The sequence below is a fragment of the Haematobia irritans genome, chromosome 1, assembly GCF_050003625.1.
Source record: "Haematobia irritans isolate KBUSLIRL chromosome 1, ASM5000362v1, whole genome shotgun sequence".
NCBI classification, from domain to species: Eukaryota; Metazoa; Arthropoda; class Insecta; order Diptera; family Muscidae; genus Haematobia; species Haematobia irritans.
In genome coordinates this window covers 264,164,918-264,183,017 of record NC_134397.1, presented here as the reverse complement: position 1 = coordinate 264,183,017, position 18,100 = coordinate 264,164,918, and the positions used below count along the sequence as shown (strand labels likewise).

Below are 18,100 nucleotides of genomic sequence, written 5' to 3'. Positions count from 1 at the left end.
TTCCGTTTCATTTTGTCACCATCCGTTCACGACTATGTAACGTAATTTTTTCTATTAGTGTGTAGACCAGATAACGCCAAATCCAATACAATATGAGTAAGTTTGTTTCTGTAGATAGCTCAAGTTATGTTCCACATAGGATAACCATACTAAATGTCGAAGAGAAGGATTTGCTTTTTTGAGAAACGGAATTTTAGACAAGCAAAATTTTATTTTGATGCTAACATTGTTTTTTTTTTTTTTTAAACAGCAAATTGAAAAGATTAGATATAATCGCCGAATTGGTTATCATGAATTCGGGTTTATTTTCTCTACATTTAAGCATTTATAAGAATTGGGAATTTCGTTTGTCTAAAATTGCATTCCGGAGGAAAAAGCTCTTTCTTTGGGCATATATAGGTATGGCAGAAAATACCTCAGTGTTATATTGCATAGAAATTTTCTTTCTTTGAAATAAAGAAATTTGAGTAAAAATAAAGTTTAAAATTTCTGTTTTTATGCCTAAACATTTTTGATTGAAGGAAATTATCTTTAAACTAAATGGGATGTTGAAAAAACACCAAAGACAAGCAAAAAAATATTTTGAAAATTCTGCAGCCGTTTTGAAGTATTGAACCTTTGTTTGTTTTTAAAGTGGGTATTATTAATTGGATTATTCAATATGTCTGTATTTTAAAGCAGCTTCACCTTGGGTTAGGAGACAAAATCACAATCCTTAAGAGAGGTTCAAAATCGTTGGATCCAAATACACTTGTTTTCGAGTATGGGCTGCATTTGTCTGCATTGAACAAATACACTTGATTGGATCATTTCTGTAGTAAAACTAATGATTCTCTTTGCAAAATAAAATAAATATATATATATAATAAAAATATAAAAAAATAGCCCAGAATTTATTATGAGCATGCTACATTAAATTAAGGGTTCAAGGAAAACAATATCGATCTAATATGAAAGTCAATTACACAAAAATAAGGACAATTTTCTTTATATAATAATGAAATTTTAATTAAAAAAAAATTCATAATATTTACTTCAAAAATTTGTGTTTTTTTTTTTTTAAATTTAGGACGTGCATCTTGGAAATTTGCGTCCCTCCGTTAAAGAGGTATTTCTTTTTTTGAAAATTTTCTTTAAAGTAAAGAAAATCATTTTTGATTTGAAGAAACAGTCGTCTTAAAATTAACAGATAACAGGTTGGCTGATAACTCCCCGGTCTAACAAAGAAAAACACTTTTTTTTGTCAAAATTCGTTTTTATTATTCAACATAGTTCCCTTCAAGAGCGATACAACGATTATAACGATCATATATCAATATATCAATTTTTTGATACCATTTTGGTAGTACTCCTTCGGTTTTGCCTCAAAATAGGCCTCAGTTTCGGCGATCACCTCTTCATTGCAGCCAAATTTTTTCCCTGCGAGCATCCCTTTGAGGTCTGAGAACAAGAAAAAGTCGCTGGGGCCAGATCTGGAGAATACGGTGGGAAGCAATTCGAAGCCCAATTCATGAATTTTTGCCATCGTTCTCAATGACTTGTGGCACGGTGCGTTGTCTTGGTGGAACAACACTTTTTTCTTCTTCATATGGGGCCGTTTTACCGCGATTTCGACCTTCAAACGCTCCAATAACGCCATATAATAGTCACTGTTGATGGGGTTTCCAGTCTCAAGATAATCGATAAAAATTATTTCATGCGCATCCCAAAAAAACAGAGGCCATTACTTTGCCAGCGGGCTTATGAGTCTTTCCACGCTTCGGAGACGGTTCACCGGTCGCTGCCCACTCAGCCGACTGTCGATTGGACTCAGGAGTGTGGTGATGGAGCCACGTTTCATCCATTGTCACATATCGACGGAAAAACTCGGGTGTATTACGATTTAACAGCTGCAAACACCGCTCAGAATCATCAACACGTTGTTGTTTTTGGTCAAATATGAGCTCGCGCGGCACCCATTTTGCACAGAGCTTCCGCATATCCAAACATTGATGAATGATATGACCAACACGTTCCTTTGATATCTTTAAGGCCTCTGCTATCTCGATCAACTTAATTTTACGGTCATTCAAAATCATTTTGTGAATTTTTTTGATGTTTTCGTCGGTAACCACCTCTTTCGGGCGTCCACTGCGTTCACCGTCCTCCGTGTTCATTTCACCACGCTTGAATTTTGCATACCAATCAATTATTGTTGATTTCCCTGGGCAGAGTCCGGAACTTCATTATCAAGCCCAGTTTTTGCTTCCACCGTATTTTTTCCCTTCAGAAAACAGTATTTTATCAAAACACGAAATTCCTTTTTTTCCATTTTTTTTTTTCACAATAACAAAAGTTGCTTCACAAAAGACGCTCTATCTCACAAACTAATTGACTTATAGACGTAAAATTTTGACACGAATCATTTGAAGGTTGGTACTATATAAAAATAATATGCATTTAATACTAGCGACGCTATCTATGTGTCAGACCGGGGACTTATCAGCCAACCTGTTATATTGGATATATTAGATAAAAACGCTTCAAATATAAGCTAAAATTTATTTTGAAGATTTTTCATCTATGTTTTTTTGTTTAATTAATGAAAACTATTTTAATTTGGAGACTGCATTTGTTTGTACTTGAATAGCTTTAATAATATATCGCAAATATAAACTGAAAATAAATGATTTTAATTTTCTTCATTCTAGATTTAAAAATATAAAAAATCTCTTTACTTTAAAGAAGACGTATCATTGGCTCGGAATCAATACCAAAATGCTTAAGAAAAGACAAAATCTTTGGATCCAAGTAAACTGTTTATTATGGTTTATTTCGAGAAAGCTACATTATTCATTGTGAACCAAAAAAAGTAGAAACTTTTTAGGAAGATATCTAGCCCTAAATAAATTTAAATTATTATCTTCTCTCTTTTTTCGTTATATCAACAAAAATATTGAACTTTAAAATCCAATTGTGAAAAAAGTAAAAATGTTTTCTTAATTTCAAAAACTTTAAACTAAATTTAAAAAATTTATTCATTATTAATTAATAGAATTTTTGAGTGTAAACATTAGAGGAAATAAAGTGGAAGCCTTCTTGTCTCGTTATATTTTGAAATATGAGCATATCAAATATTATCCAACCAAAGACCAAAAAGTTATTCAAGAAGATATTCATGCAATATTTAGCATTCCCACCTGTTATCGTAGCTATTTTGTACATACCTGCGCATTTGTTTCGATTTAATTCGTAACAGTGCACCACTGCAATTCATTGTCTGTCAAACATTGACATCCAAGTGTTTATTTTCTTTTTACTTTACCGGCATTATTCGCTAACTCAACAAAAACCACAAAGCGCATACCTATCAATCGAGCACCAACGATCAACAAAAATAAAAATAATTTAATATTAACTGACGAAAACATTGGATGTTTCCTGCTCTTAATAATATTTCTAGTCATTTTTTGTTGGTTTTGGCGGGCCAATTGTAATCGTTTGCCATTGTAATTGTTTTTGTAAACTGTTTGTTGTGGGGGGAGAACAGATCAGACAATTAAATGTTAAGGCTACCCAATCAAACATAAAACCCCACCACACTGTAAACAGATAGAGCAACAGAGAGTAACGGTAGTAGTAATCAACAAAAACATTTTCATTATAACGTTTAGGTGAATGTGTGGGAGAGTCTATGCCTAGACCAAAGAGGTTTACATAGATTTGTTTTGCTAGTGCCAATGATTAAGGTAAGTAGTTTCGGGTGTGTGCGTGTGTGTGTAGTGTTTTGTTTCGGATTCATTGATTCATTCATATCTCTTAGTTTTCATTCATTCATTGATACAATTGTTGTTATTATTTTTCTTATTATGCCAGCTATTTGTTTAGCTGATGGATGACTGGGTGTTTGGGTATTTTTGCATTAGTATTAGTATTCCATACAATTAAACTTCCATAATGCCGGCATATGATATAGCCGTTATGTTTTCGTATTTCTTCATGTGTATGTGTGTATCTTAGCATTTTTCCCACATAAAGAAATGTGTAGCTGGATGTTATGATTACATTGATATGTTTGCCACTTGTTGTTATTATTGGTGTTGTCTTAATCGTCATTGTAGTCGTAGACATTTGCTTTCATCCATTCTATGTTCTCTGTAAAATACGAAAATATTCTGTTGTACTGTATATCTGGTATCACCTCGTATAGTTGGACGATGTCGTACTCACACGACGATGATGTTTTCACTGTGGCCTGCTACTGCTGGGCGCTGTTGTTGTGTTTGTTGGCTCGCGACTCAAGTGAATTGAACTCAACCCGACTGGTGGTGTATGCGGTGATATTTTCTGTTGAAAATGAAAACTGCTCAACAGTAATCGTTCAGATTTTGAACGAAACAGTTTTGAAAATAAAAGAAATAATCACATACACATACAGGGACACAAAGCACCGGTGCCCAGTATAATACGAGACCATAGTGAACCCAGTAATAAATCGAGAAGCTTAATAAATGCATTTTTGATATGAATTAAAGAAGCAATTTTTACGCCAAAAGGAAATTCTTTAAGCAAAAATCTAAAAAAAAATTGATAGCTATTTTAAAATTGCTACAGAGTTTTTTTTAGTATTTCGTGTCCGAATGTTTGCTTAACATCCTTAACATTTTTTCCGGGGTCAAGTTTATTGTCAATTCGATTCGCGTGTGTGGTGTGCATTTAATTTTTAAATTATAATTTAACGTTAAATAGAACAGCAATACCAAAGTTGTTTATTTGAAAATTGTACAAAAGAGCAAAACAATTTTGCCCTAGTGCACAAAAGGATAATTTAAAAAGTCATTTTCTTGCAAAACTACACTAGTATTGCTATTAGCTCAATATGCTGTCAACATATGTGTTTATAATTACTGGTAATTATTTAATTATATAGAATATTATTTATAGTTATATTTAGATAATAAAATTACAAATATGAAAGAAAGTTATTATTAAAAAATATATTTATAGGGAATATTTATAAGAAGCATGAAAATAAGAAAGTTATAAAGAAAATTGAAAAGTGGTTATTAACATTGGAAATTATTTAATAAAATTAGTACTATGGAGCGTATGGTTAATTCTTATTGATACTGTATTAATAATTACAATAAACATTTCATTGAAAATTTAAAAAATTAACTTATGAAATCTCGCACAATATATAACAAATTTTTAATTTTAATTAATGAAATATTGGATTTTATAAGCATTTAAATATATAGTGTTTTACCAATAGGGCATACAATTAAATTCGACATTCTATTTTCCAAAAGTTTACTTTGTAGATTTCCCTCCTTACAAAGAAGAAAATTATTTTCTGTTTTCATATTAATTCATTCAAATAATTTTTATTTGGGGATGATAAAACCAGTTACAAACTTCAATTGAAAATACATTAATGCAATTCCAAAACCAACAGATTAAATTTAGTGGTGCGATTAATTTTATGATTAATAAATTAATTGTATTAATATTTTTTCAGAAAAAAAACAACAACAATAAGTAAAACGTTATTAATACAAATAGACCCACAATCGGATTTACGAAAAAAGGTGCAATTCTCCTTGACAAAGAAAATACGTAAATTCTCTATTGTTTAACATTCGCTTATATTATCATGTTTGTATATGCTGAAGTGTCCATTGGTACTACAAAAAGGAAACGCTTTTAAAATAATGAACATGTATTGAGATTTTGGCATTACACTGTATTTTTGGATTCAGTCACAAAATTAATTGATCCTAGAATTTCTTCAATGACGAAAATAATAGAATTAATCACAAAATTAATGGGAAATGAAACATATACTTGATTAAAAATTTTTGACAAAATTTTTTACAGAAATAAAATTTTGACAAAAGTTTATATAGAAATTAAAATTTGGCAAACTTTTCTATAGAAACAAAATTTTGAAAAAATTCCTGTTAGAAATAAGATTTTGACAAATTTTCTTTAAAAATAAAACTTTGAAAATATTTTCTTTAGAAATTAAAATTTTGACAAAATTTTCTTGAAAAATAAAACCTTGAAAATATTTTCTTTAGAAATAAAATTTTGACAAAATTTTCTTGAAAAATAAAACTTTGAAAATATTTTCTTTAGAAATAAAATTTTGACAAAATTTTCTGTTGAAATAAAATTTTGGCCAAATTTTTTACAGAAATAAAATTTTAACAAAATTTTCTATAGAAACTAAATTTTGACAAAATTTTCTATAGAAACTAAATTTTGACAAAATTTTCCATAGAAATAAAATTTTGGCAAATTTTTCTATAAATTCAATGTTAACTCAAATTTTGACAAAATTTTCTATAGAAATAAAATTTTAACAAAATTTTCTATAGAAATAAAATTTTGGCAAATTTTTTCTATAATGTCAATGTTAAGTCAAATTTTGACAAAATTTTCTATAGAAACTAAATTTTGACAAAATTTTCTACAGAAATAAAATTTTGACAAAATTTTCTATAGAAATAAAATTTTCTATAGAAATAAAATTTTTGCAAATTTTTCTATAGAAATAAAATTTTGGCAAATTTTTTCTATAATGTCAATGTTAAGTCAAATTTTGACAAAATTTTCTATAAAAACTAAATTTTGACAAAATTTTCTACAGAAATAAAATTTTGACAAAATTTTCTATAGAAATAAAATTTTGTCAAATTTTTCTATAAATTCAATGTTAAGTCAAATTTTGACAAAATTTTCTATAGAAACAAAATTTTGACAAAATTTTCTATAGAAATAAAATTTTGACAAAATTTTCTTGAAAAATAAAACTTTGAAAACATTTTCTATAGAAATAAAATTTTGACAAAATTTTCTTGAAAAATAAAACTTTGAAAATATTTTCCTTAGAAATAAAATTTTGACAAAATTTTCTATAGAAATAAAATGTTGACAAAATTTTCTATAGAAATAAAATTTTGACAAAATTTTCTATAGAAAAAATATTTTGACAAAACTTTATGCAAAAATAAATTTTTGAGGAAAAATAAAAATTTTCTGTTGGAATAAAATTTTGACAAAATTTTTTACAGAAATAAAATTTTAACAAAATTTTGACAAAATTTTCTATAGAAATAAAATTTTGGCAGTTGTTTCTATAAATTCAATGTTAAGTCAAATTTTGACAAAATTTTCTATAGAAACAAAATTTTGACAAAATTTTCTATAGAAATAAAATTTTAACAAAATTTTCTATAGAAATTAAAATTTTAACCAAATTTTTGTAGAAATTAAAATTTTGACAAAATTTTCTTGAAAAAAAACTTTGAAAATATTTTCTTTAGAAATACAATTTGGACATAATTTTCTTGAAAAATATAACACTTTAAAATATTTTCTTTCGAAATAAAATTTTGACAAAATTTTCTATAGAAATAAAATGTTGACAAAATTTTCTATAGAAAAAACATTTTGACAAAACTTTATGTACAAATAAAATTTTGGCGAACTTTTTATAGAAATAAAATTTTGACAAAATTTTCTGTTGAAATAAAATTTTGACAAAATTTTTTACAGAAATAAAATTTTAACAAAATTTTCTATAGTAATTAACTTTTGACAAAATTTTCTATAGAAACTAAATTTTGACAAAATTTTCCATAGAAGTAAAATTTTGGCCAATTTTTCTATAAATTCAATGTTAACTCAAATTTTGGCAAAATTTTCTATAGATACAAAATTTTGACAAATTTTCTATAGAAATAAAATTTTAACAAAATTTTCTATAGAAATAAAATTTTGGCAAATTTTTTCTATAATGTCAATGTTAAGTCAAATTTTGACAAAATTTTCTATAGAAACTAAATTTTGACAACATTTTCTACAGAAATAAAATTTTGACAAAATTTTCTATAGAAATAAAATTTTGGCAAATTTTCTATAAATTCAATGTTAAGTCAAATTTTGACAAAATTTTCTATAGAAACAAAATTTTGACAAAATTTTCTATAGAAATAAAATTTTGACAAAATTTTCTTGAAAAATAAAACTTTGAAAATATTTTCCTTAGAAATAAAATTTTGACAAAATTTGCTATAGAAATAAAATTTTAAAATTTTTGAAAAAAATTTCTATAGAAATAAAATTTTGACAAAACTTTCTATAGAAATAAAATTTTGACAAAATTTTCTATAGAAATAAAATTTTGGCAAATTTTTCTATAAATTCAATGTTAAGTCAAATTTTGACTAAATTTTCTACAGAAATAAAATTTTGACAAAACTTTCTATAGAAATAAAATTTTGACAAAATTTTCTATAGAAATAAGATTTTAACAAAATTTTAACAAATTTTTGACAAAATTTTCTATAGAAACAAAATTTTGACAACATTTTCTATAGAAATAAAATTTTAACAAAATTTTCTATAGAAATAAAATGTTGGCAAATTTTTCTATAAAGTCAATGTTAAGTCAAATTTTGACAAGAAATAAAATTTTGACAAGATTAGAAATAAACTTCCAATTTTTTTTTTGGCAAAGAAAAAATATTAGAATCAAATCGTGGCCTTATTCATGATGTAGTTCATTCTTAGTATTTTTGAGAATTGTTCGAAATTTATAACCACGCTCACTTCATAACAATTCTGAGACATACTTGGCTGGGAACATTTTTAAAAATAAACTAAAAAATAAAATTGTCCATTAAATATAATTTAATTTTAGCATCGCTTTAACAACGGCCTAAATAATGTGTTCGAAAGAGGTCGCTATTTCACTAAACATCATCGCTATAAAATAACTTCTGTTAGGTATATAGATACACAATCCTGCATATGGGCACAATATATTTCAACATTCAATCTCACCGTGGTGCAATGGTTAGCATGCGTGGGTTCGATTCCTGGTTCGACTGAACACCAAAAAAGTTTTTCAGCGGTGGATTATCCCACCTCAATAATGCTGGTGACATTTCTGAGTGTTTCAAAGCTTCTCTAAGTAGTTTCACTGCAATGTGGAACGCCGTTCGGACTCGGCTATAAAAAAGGAGGTCCCTTGCCATTGAGCTTAACATGGAATCGGGCAGCACTCAGTGATAAGAGAGAAGCTCACCACTGTAGTTTCACAATGGACTGAATAGTCTAAGTGAGTCTGATTCTTCGGACTGCCACCTAACCTAACCTAACATTCAATCCCAGAACCATATGAAGCAGTCCCAGTTTTGGTCGAAACGTATGGAAAGAATCGGTCACTTTACCATGGGTTTGTCATTGATGTGGTAAATATACACTTTGTACAGTTTGACTCATTCAAAAAAACTCCTCCTGGGACAAACACATATTGTCCATGGACCACTATTGTCCATGGAATAACTTCGATTTGAAATTTCAAGAAAATTGAAAAACTGTCAATATTCCAAATGAATGATTTGCATTATCTTTTCGAATCATTACTGAAATGTCGAATGGAAATTTTTTGATGCTTGTTGAATATTTTATGATGGTTGCTAACATGCCTTATCAACAAAAAATAAAAATCGTTCATCGTGTCTAATAACGATAAGTGTAATTAGATGTGCGATAAACGTAAAAGGTGTATCAACAGATTCAAACAAAAAACCAACAATTGCAAATGTGGTTATTGTTTGGGGGTAACATCGTTTATGGTATTTTGAGCATTTTAAATTAGTATGACACTTCGATTTGCAATATTTATATCGTCATGGATATAAAATTGTTTGGCGTCTATTATATTAGGTGGCTGTTTTATTTTATGTTTTTGTGGAAGGTCGTTAAGATTTGAAATTAGTTTGATTTTGCGCAAATGATATCCGTTTATCAGAAAATCTAAAATTAATTTTATGAGCTTGATCTAGTTCCTAGTTCTAATTTTAACCAATCTAACTTTTCGCATGTCATGCTCATTTGTATTGTTTGTAATTTAATATGGCCATTTGACATTGGTTTATTATATTCGAAGATTGATAAATTCCTATTGTCCCTATCTTACTTCCTACTGACCCCATCTACTATATATTGAATTCCTACTGTTCTTATCTAAAACCTAATATTGTAATGGGGAAAGTGATTGGGTCATTACCATCGATCAGAAATAGACATAAATATTTTGGTTTTTAACTATTGTGGTAGACAAATGTTGATGGTAATTTTATCTTTGAGGGATAACATCAATTATAATATTTTAATCATTTTAAATTATTATGACAAATTCGATTTGCAATATTTATATCGTCATAGATTTACCCCCGTATGCAAAAAAGCTAAAGAAAACTTCAAGCCTACTTTTACCATATAAATTCATTCGATAAACTGTCAATAAATTGTTTTACATATAAGCATTATCATTTAATGATTTATTTTACGCCAATGATTTCCTTTAAAGAGTTTATAGGAAAAACTAAAATGGATTTTATGAGCTCGATCTAGTTCCTAATTCCATCTAATTATAGCCATTCCAACTTACCTCATTTAACGTAATTTAATTTATTTGAATAGCTTGTAATTTATAATATATATATATAATTTATTATATAATTGTATAATATATAATATATTTTATAATTGTGTCCATTTGACATTCGTTTATTATATTCGAAGATAGATAAATTCCTATTGTCCATTCCTACTTTATACCAGATTCCTTCTGTCACATCTACATCGAGCCAAAAATAATCTACCAAAATTTCGAGAAAAACTTATAAAATTTACAAAATAAAAAATCTAAATTTGCAAAATTTTCTTTCTATAGAAAATTTTGTTAAAATTGTTTTTAATGAACTTTTTGTCAAAATCTTTTTCAATAGAAAATTTGTCAACATTTTCTTCTATAGAAAATTTTGTCAAAGTTATATTTCTAAAGAAAATTTTGTCAAAATTTTATTTCTATGGAAGATTTTGTCAAATATGTATTTGTATTTATATAATTTTTTTCAAAATGTTATTTCTGTAGAAAATGTTATCAAAATTTTATGTCTGTAGCAAATTTTGTCAAATTTTTTATAGAAAAGTTTGTCAAAATTTTATTTCTATAGACAATTTGGTCAAATTTTTATTTATATATAGACTATTGTGAAAATTACTATAGAAAATCCTGTCAAAATATTATTTCTACAGAAAATTTTGTAAAAATTTTATTTCTATAGCGACTATTGTGAAAATTTTATTACTATAGAAAATCTTGTTAAAATGTTATTTCTATAGACAATTTTGTCAAATTTTTATCTCCATATATTTTTTTTTTCAAAACGTTATTTCTGTAGAAAATGTTGTCAAAATTTTATTTCTGTAGCAAATTTTGTCAAAATTCTATTTCTATAGAAAATTTTGTAAAAATTTTATTTCTATAGAAAATTTTGTCAAAATTTTATTTCTATAGAAAATGTTGTAAAAATGTTATTTCTATAGACAATTTGGTAAAATTTTTATTTCTATAGAGGCTAATGTGAACATTTTATTACTATAGAAAATTTTGTCAACGTTTTATTGTGTCAAAATTTTATTTTTATAAAAAATTTTGTCAAAAATTTATTTCTATAGAAAATTTGGTCAAAATTTGTATTTCTATAGAAAATATTTAAAATTTTATTTCTATAGAAAATTTTGTCAAATTTTTATCTCCATAGAAAATTTTTTCAAAATTTTATCTCCATAGAAAATTTTTTCAAAATTTTATTTCTATAGGAAATTCAGTCAAAATTTCATTTTTGTACAAAATTTATTTAACTTTATTTCTAGAGAAAATTTTGTCAAAATGTTATTTCTATAGTAAATTTTGTCAAAAATTTATTTCTATGGAAAATTGTGTCAAAGTTTTATTATACCCTGCGCCACACTGTGGAACGGGGTATTATAAGTTAGTGCATATGTTTGTAACACCCAGAAGGAGACGAGATAAACACATGGTGTCTTTGGCAATAATGTTCAAGGTGGGTCCCTGAGTCGATATAACCATGTCCGTCTGTCCGTCTGTCCGTCTGTCCGTCCGTCCGTCCGTCCGTCTGTGAACACATTTTTGTGATCAAAGTCTAGGTCGCAATTTAAGTCCAATCGACTTCAAATTTGGCACATGTTCCTAATATGAGTCAGAATAGAACCCTATTGATTTTGGAAGAAATCGGTTCACATTTAGATATAGCTCCCATATATATCTTTCGCCCGATATGCACTAATATGGACAAAGCAGCCAGAGTTTTATACCGATTTGCTTGAAATTTTGTACAAACATAACACTTAGTCGTATAATCAAGTGTGCAGAATTTGATTGAAATCGGTTCAGATTTAGATATAGCTCCCATATATATTTTTCGCCCGATATGAACTAATATGGTCCTAGAAGCCAGAGTTTTGGCCCAATTTGGTTGAAATTTTGCACAGGGAGTAGATTTAGCATTGTAGCTATGCGTGCCAAATTTAGTTGAAATCGATTCAGATTTAGATATAGCTCCCATATATATCTTTCGCCCGATATGCACTTATATGGACCCAGAAGCCAGAGTTTTATCCCGATTAGCTTCAAATTTTGCACAAGGAGTACAATTGGTAGTATAGTCATGTGTGCCAAATTTGATTGAAATCGGTTCAGATTTAGATATAGCTCCCATATATATGTTTTTCTGATTTCGACAAAAATGGTCGAAATACCAACATTATCCTTGTTAAATCGCCACTGTTCCACCCTAGTGCATTAGCCAACTTAAATTTTGAGTCTATAGATTTTGTAAAAGTCTATCAAATTCTGTCGAAATCGAGTGATATTTAAATGTATGTATTTGGGACAAACCTTTATATAGCCGCAACACATTTGACGGATGTGATATGGTATCGAAAATTTAGATCTACAAAGTGGTGCAGGGTATAATATAGTCGGCCCCGCCCGACATTAGACTTTCCTTACTTGTTTTTATAGAAAATTGTGTCAACATTTTATTTCTATAGAAAATTTGGCCAACTTTTTTATGTATAGATAATTTAGTATGAGAAAAATATTTTGCAAAATTTGTGGTATTTCCGGTAGAATTCTACCAACTGTGGCAACGGTGATTGCTAATGTTACTATCTACTATTTAGGTTAGGGAGTTTTAAGGGGATTAGATTGTTATCGTTGGTCAGAAATATAAATATAATGCTTTAATGCGATAATCTAGAGCATCGCTGCCAATCCTGTAATAGAGATTTCACCAATTTCCCGTAGGGTTCCTACCTATATACTGGATTCCTACTGTCCCTATCTACTATTTAGATTTCTTATGTGAAAAGTGATTGAGTCGTTACCATCGATCAGAAATAGTCATAACAAACTTTTCTATCTATTGTGGTAGACAAATGACAATGGATATATTATCTTGGAATACTGTGACAAACCAGGGAATAGACCGTTATGATTCAATAGAGTCAAGGGTTGAACCGGACGGGCTAGGTTTTCCTGATTTCTCAGAAGACAACTGGCAAAAAAATGTTTGTGTACCATTCATAAGTGACTGTTCTGCGTTGTTGTAGTAGTACGATTACGATATGTCCAAAATTTTCGAAAAAACAAGCAATCATTACCTTGGAAGTGCTTTGTCCGCGGACGACTTTTGTGGGATTTGGCTCATTTTGGCCATACAGTCGACTGCTGTCGTGGAGTGATATACGACCTCGCTTAAAGTTTATCCATTTTTGGATAAGAGTTTATCCATTTTTGGATAAGAAAAAAAAAAACGTTATATCTGAGAAATGTGTCTTCTGTGGTAAGCAAAATTCGCATTCGTATGGACATGAAATCTTTGGCTTCACGATAATATCTTTTTCATTGTAGATTATAGATTATATAGATGATCCGGTTTTCTACGCGATAAAAAATTTGTTCCAAAGACTAATTTTTTGTCATTTCATTTTGATTTTTCGTAAAAAGTTCCAAAATTTTTTTTCGGTCATTTACCTTTGGCGTGTTCATAAAGAAAAAATCCACTCAAAATTAGTTTTGTTTGTTTCGCAGTTTTGACAACAAGTTTTTGGTTTAAATATAATTTTTTTTGATGCATTATAAATGTTGAGTAAAATTGGAAAATTATGGAAAGAAAAAGAATGCTCTTATTTTCCTAGTTTATTCTAAATCTCAGCGTTTCACACAATAATTATTTTTCAATTCACCAAATATTTGTCTATTCATTGTTAAATTTCAACATTTATTATTCATTAATATTTATAAAATTCTCCATTAATTTGCCTAGGGCACGCTATAGTTTTTTTTTCAAAAAAAAAATTAAAATAGGCTTAATTGTATGAGAAGATTACAAAACAAAAAAATATAAAATAAAAAAAACTAACAACTTCCCCTTTTGATAGAGCTAATTATTGGCAAATCCAAACAATTCATTCAACTTTAATAGACATCTCATACTCATCGTCGCTGTCGTATTTATATCAATCTAATTGTTTAATTACATTTCACAGCCTAAAGGAATGCAGCGTCAAAGATAAGAGTCTCGTACACTACGAAGAACGTGATGTACGAGTAATGTTCTGGTGTATGTGTGACGTCACATTGAGACGTATCGTCGTAATAAGAACTTCAAATTGTCGCAGTTGTATTGACATTTCGGACTGTTTTGAACAGGTGGTGTAAATTGTCTAAGAGTAAAAAAACAAAAATAGTACAAGTCCCAAAGATATTTTATAGAAGATATGGATGTTAAAATTGACAAAAAATAATAAAAAAATTATGGGGATTTAATTTATTTCTAGTAATTTTATTTAATCTAATTCAAATCTTTCAGTTAGTAATTTTTCTAAATAATAAAGTGGGATAAAACATATAAATTACAAATTTAGCAATGCAGTTATCTTCAATAAGAAAAACAATTGGATTTAAATCCACGAGTATATCTACTTTTTCGCTACTTTTATTAGTGATTTGGGATTCCGAATGGCGGTATATATTTTTAAAAAGTGTTTCTAAGTATTCCTAACTTTATAAAACAACAAGAACATTCCATTTAACGAAAAAATAAATTTTGCCTTGTTATAATTTCGATTTTTCAAGTTTTACCCAATCGAACTATTTTCTCAACTTTATTACTACAAATTTATTTACATTATTACTAAACACGTTTCTGCGTATTTAAGTCTTGTACAAATATGTGACATAAATACGAATAATTAGCTTTATATTTAGGTATTTGTTACAAGACATTTGCACAATGGGTTGTTTTTTTGTGAAAATATTTTAAATATGGCTTAGAAGCACGGTTGCCACAGTTGGTAGAATTCTACCAAAAATGGTTGATTGGTAGATTTCTTAACAGATTTTGGCAAAAAATTCCTCTCCACGCATTTTCTATAGAAATATATATATTTTTTAATTTTCTATTGAAATAATTTATTAACAAAATTTTCTATCGAAATAAACTATTGACAAAATTTTGTACAGGAAACAAAATTTTCAACAGGAATAAAATTTTGACAAAATTTTTATAGGAATAAAATGTTGACAAAATTTTCTATAAAAATAAAATTTTGACAAAATTTTCTATACGAGAAAAGTTTTGACAAAATTTTCTATAGAAAAATGTGTTGACAAAATTTTCTATACGAAAAAATTTCGACAAAATTTTTTATAGAAAAATATGTTGACAAAATTTTCTATAAAAAAATGTTGACAAAATTTTCTTTAGAAAGAAATTTTGACAAAATTTTCTATAGAAAAATAGGTTGACAAAATTTTTTAAACTAAAAAATTTTGACAGAAACCTTTTAAAGAAAAATATGTTGACAAAATTTTCTATAAAAAAAATTGACACAATTGTCTATGAAAAAATGTTGACAACATTTTCTATAGAAAAAATGTTGACAAAACTTTCTATAGAAAAAATGTTGACAAAACTTTCTATAGAAAAGAATATAGACAAAATTTTATATAGAAAAAATGTTGACAAAATTTTCTACAGGAATAAAATGTTGACAAAATTTTCTATATGAACAAATTTTGACAAAATTTTCTATAGAAAAATATGTTGACAAAATTTTGTATACGAAAAAATTTTGACAACTTTTTTTATAAAAAAAGTTGAAAAAATTTTCTATAGAAAGAAATGTTGACAACATTTTCTATAGAAATAAATTTTGATAAAATTTTCTATAGAAAAGAATGTGTACAAAATTTTGTACAGAAATAATTTTGACAAAATTTTCTTTAGAAAAAAATGTTGACAAAATTTTTTATAGAAAAATATGTTGACAAAATTTTCTATAAAAAAATGTTGACAAAATTTTCTATAAAAAAAGTTGACAAATTTTCTATAGAAAGAAATGTTGACAAAATTTTCTATAGAAACAAATTTTCTGTAGAAAAAAATTTTGACTTTTTTTTTCTATAAAACATTGACAAAATTTTCTATAGAAAAGAATGTTGACAAAATTTTCTATAGAAAAGAATGGTGATAAAATTTCCGAAAAAATTGTATATGGAAAAATAAATTGATAACATTTTCTATAGAAATCAAAAACTTTAAATAATTTAAATAATTTAATAAACATATAATTTAATTTTTTTATTTGGTACTTTTTTGGTAACATTTTCTTCAAATTTTGGTACATTATTTTTGGATCAAGTGGCAACCGTGATTGCGTCCAATTTTACCCAATCCAACTTATCTCATCCCAGCAAAAAAAGCGTCGCCAAAAAAGTAATGAAAATGTTCTTTTTGGATCCGAAAGTGATGCAAAATTGACGCAGAAGCGATGCATTTAACATGGGCTTGTCATAGGACGGAAGTCCTCCATTTCAACAGCCGTTGCACTGAATTTGCATCACTTCTTTAGGTGTGATCCGAATTCAATGTTTTGGACGTAAATTAAAAAATTCTGTGATATTTTGTCAAATAAAGATTTTTTGGAATTTTTTATAATTTTTGATGGATTCTAACGCTTGTCGGAAACGTTTGACCTCAAATATGTTCAAAAATTCACAATTTATTCAGATTGGATTTAGCATTTTTTTCGACAAAATTTAAATGATTTGTAACATTTTATGAATTCTTACTCTGTTTTTAACCTATTTGAAGCAAAAAAAGTTAAAATTACTCATTAAAAGTATGAAACAAACAAGTTATAAGAAATTGAATTAAAAGAACTTCCTGGGTAGTTAAAATAAAGAACATCATTGGAAGTGCATCTTCTGGAAGTGCTTTTAAAGTTGTGCCATTGGAAGTACTTCCAAATTTTTTTGCTGGGATTTTATGTCATTTAACTCATTGTAATTTGTTTGTAATTTATTTAATATGGCCATTTGACATTTTTTCTATTATATTCGAAGATTATTAAATTCCTATTATCCTTACCTACTTTATATTGGATTCCTACCGACTCCATCTACTATATACTAAGGGAAACATTTTCTTTAAAAAAATATTAACAAGATTTTATATAGAAAAATATGTTGACAAAATTTTCTATAGAAATTTTCTATAGAAACAACTGTTGACAGCGGCAATTTTTTTATCAAATATTTTTCTAAAAAAATATTTTTTTATGTCATGCATCGTTTTTATTTTTTATTTTCGGCATATGTTTTCGTATAAATATATTTTTTCCATTAAAAATCAACAAAAAAATTAAAAATTCTCGTAATTTGCAAAACCTTCTCAAAAGAACTTCCATGGAAGCGAAAAAGTCAATCGGCACAGATTCAAATCCCAGCGCTGATGAAATTTATTTTTATTTTTTTTTTACTTTTTTATTAATTTCTATTTTTTTTAGTTTTCTATTTTTTTGTAAAATTTAATTGTACAAAATTTGCACTTAAAATAGCCTGATTGCGTTCTTTCTAATACTTGTCCACAAGGACTGCATCGGAAGTAGAAAAAAATCATTGGGGGATCCCAAGACGCGCTTTAGAAGAAATGTTTGTGCACTTGTCCAAAAGGACTGCAACGGAAGTGGAAAAAAATTGTTGGGGGATCCCACGATGCACTTTAGAAGAAATGTTTGTGGACTTGTCCAAAAGGACTGCATCGGAAGTTGAAAAAACTCGATGGGGGATTCTGGGATGGGCTTTAAAAGAAATGTTTGTGGAACAACTTCAAATTTTTTTTGCTGGGTTCCTATTATTCTTACCTACTCCATACGGGATTCCTAC

General features: G+C 27.5%; 1 protein-coding gene across 1 annotated transcript in view; it reads left to right on the top strand.

The window, feature by feature from the left end:
• Positions 1–4,298: 4,298 nt before the first annotated feature.
• Positions 4,299–18,100, top strand: part of CAH7 (Carbonic anhydrase 7) — a 71,027-nt gene continuing 57,225 nt past the window's right edge. Inside the window, exon 1 of the mRNA XM_075292235.1 lies at positions 4,299–4,889. Within this exon, the coding sequence (XP_075148350.1) occupies positions 4,859–4,889 (31 nt within the window). The 5' untranslated portion in view covers positions 4,299–4,858. The remainder of the gene's footprint in view (positions 4,890–18,100) is intronic.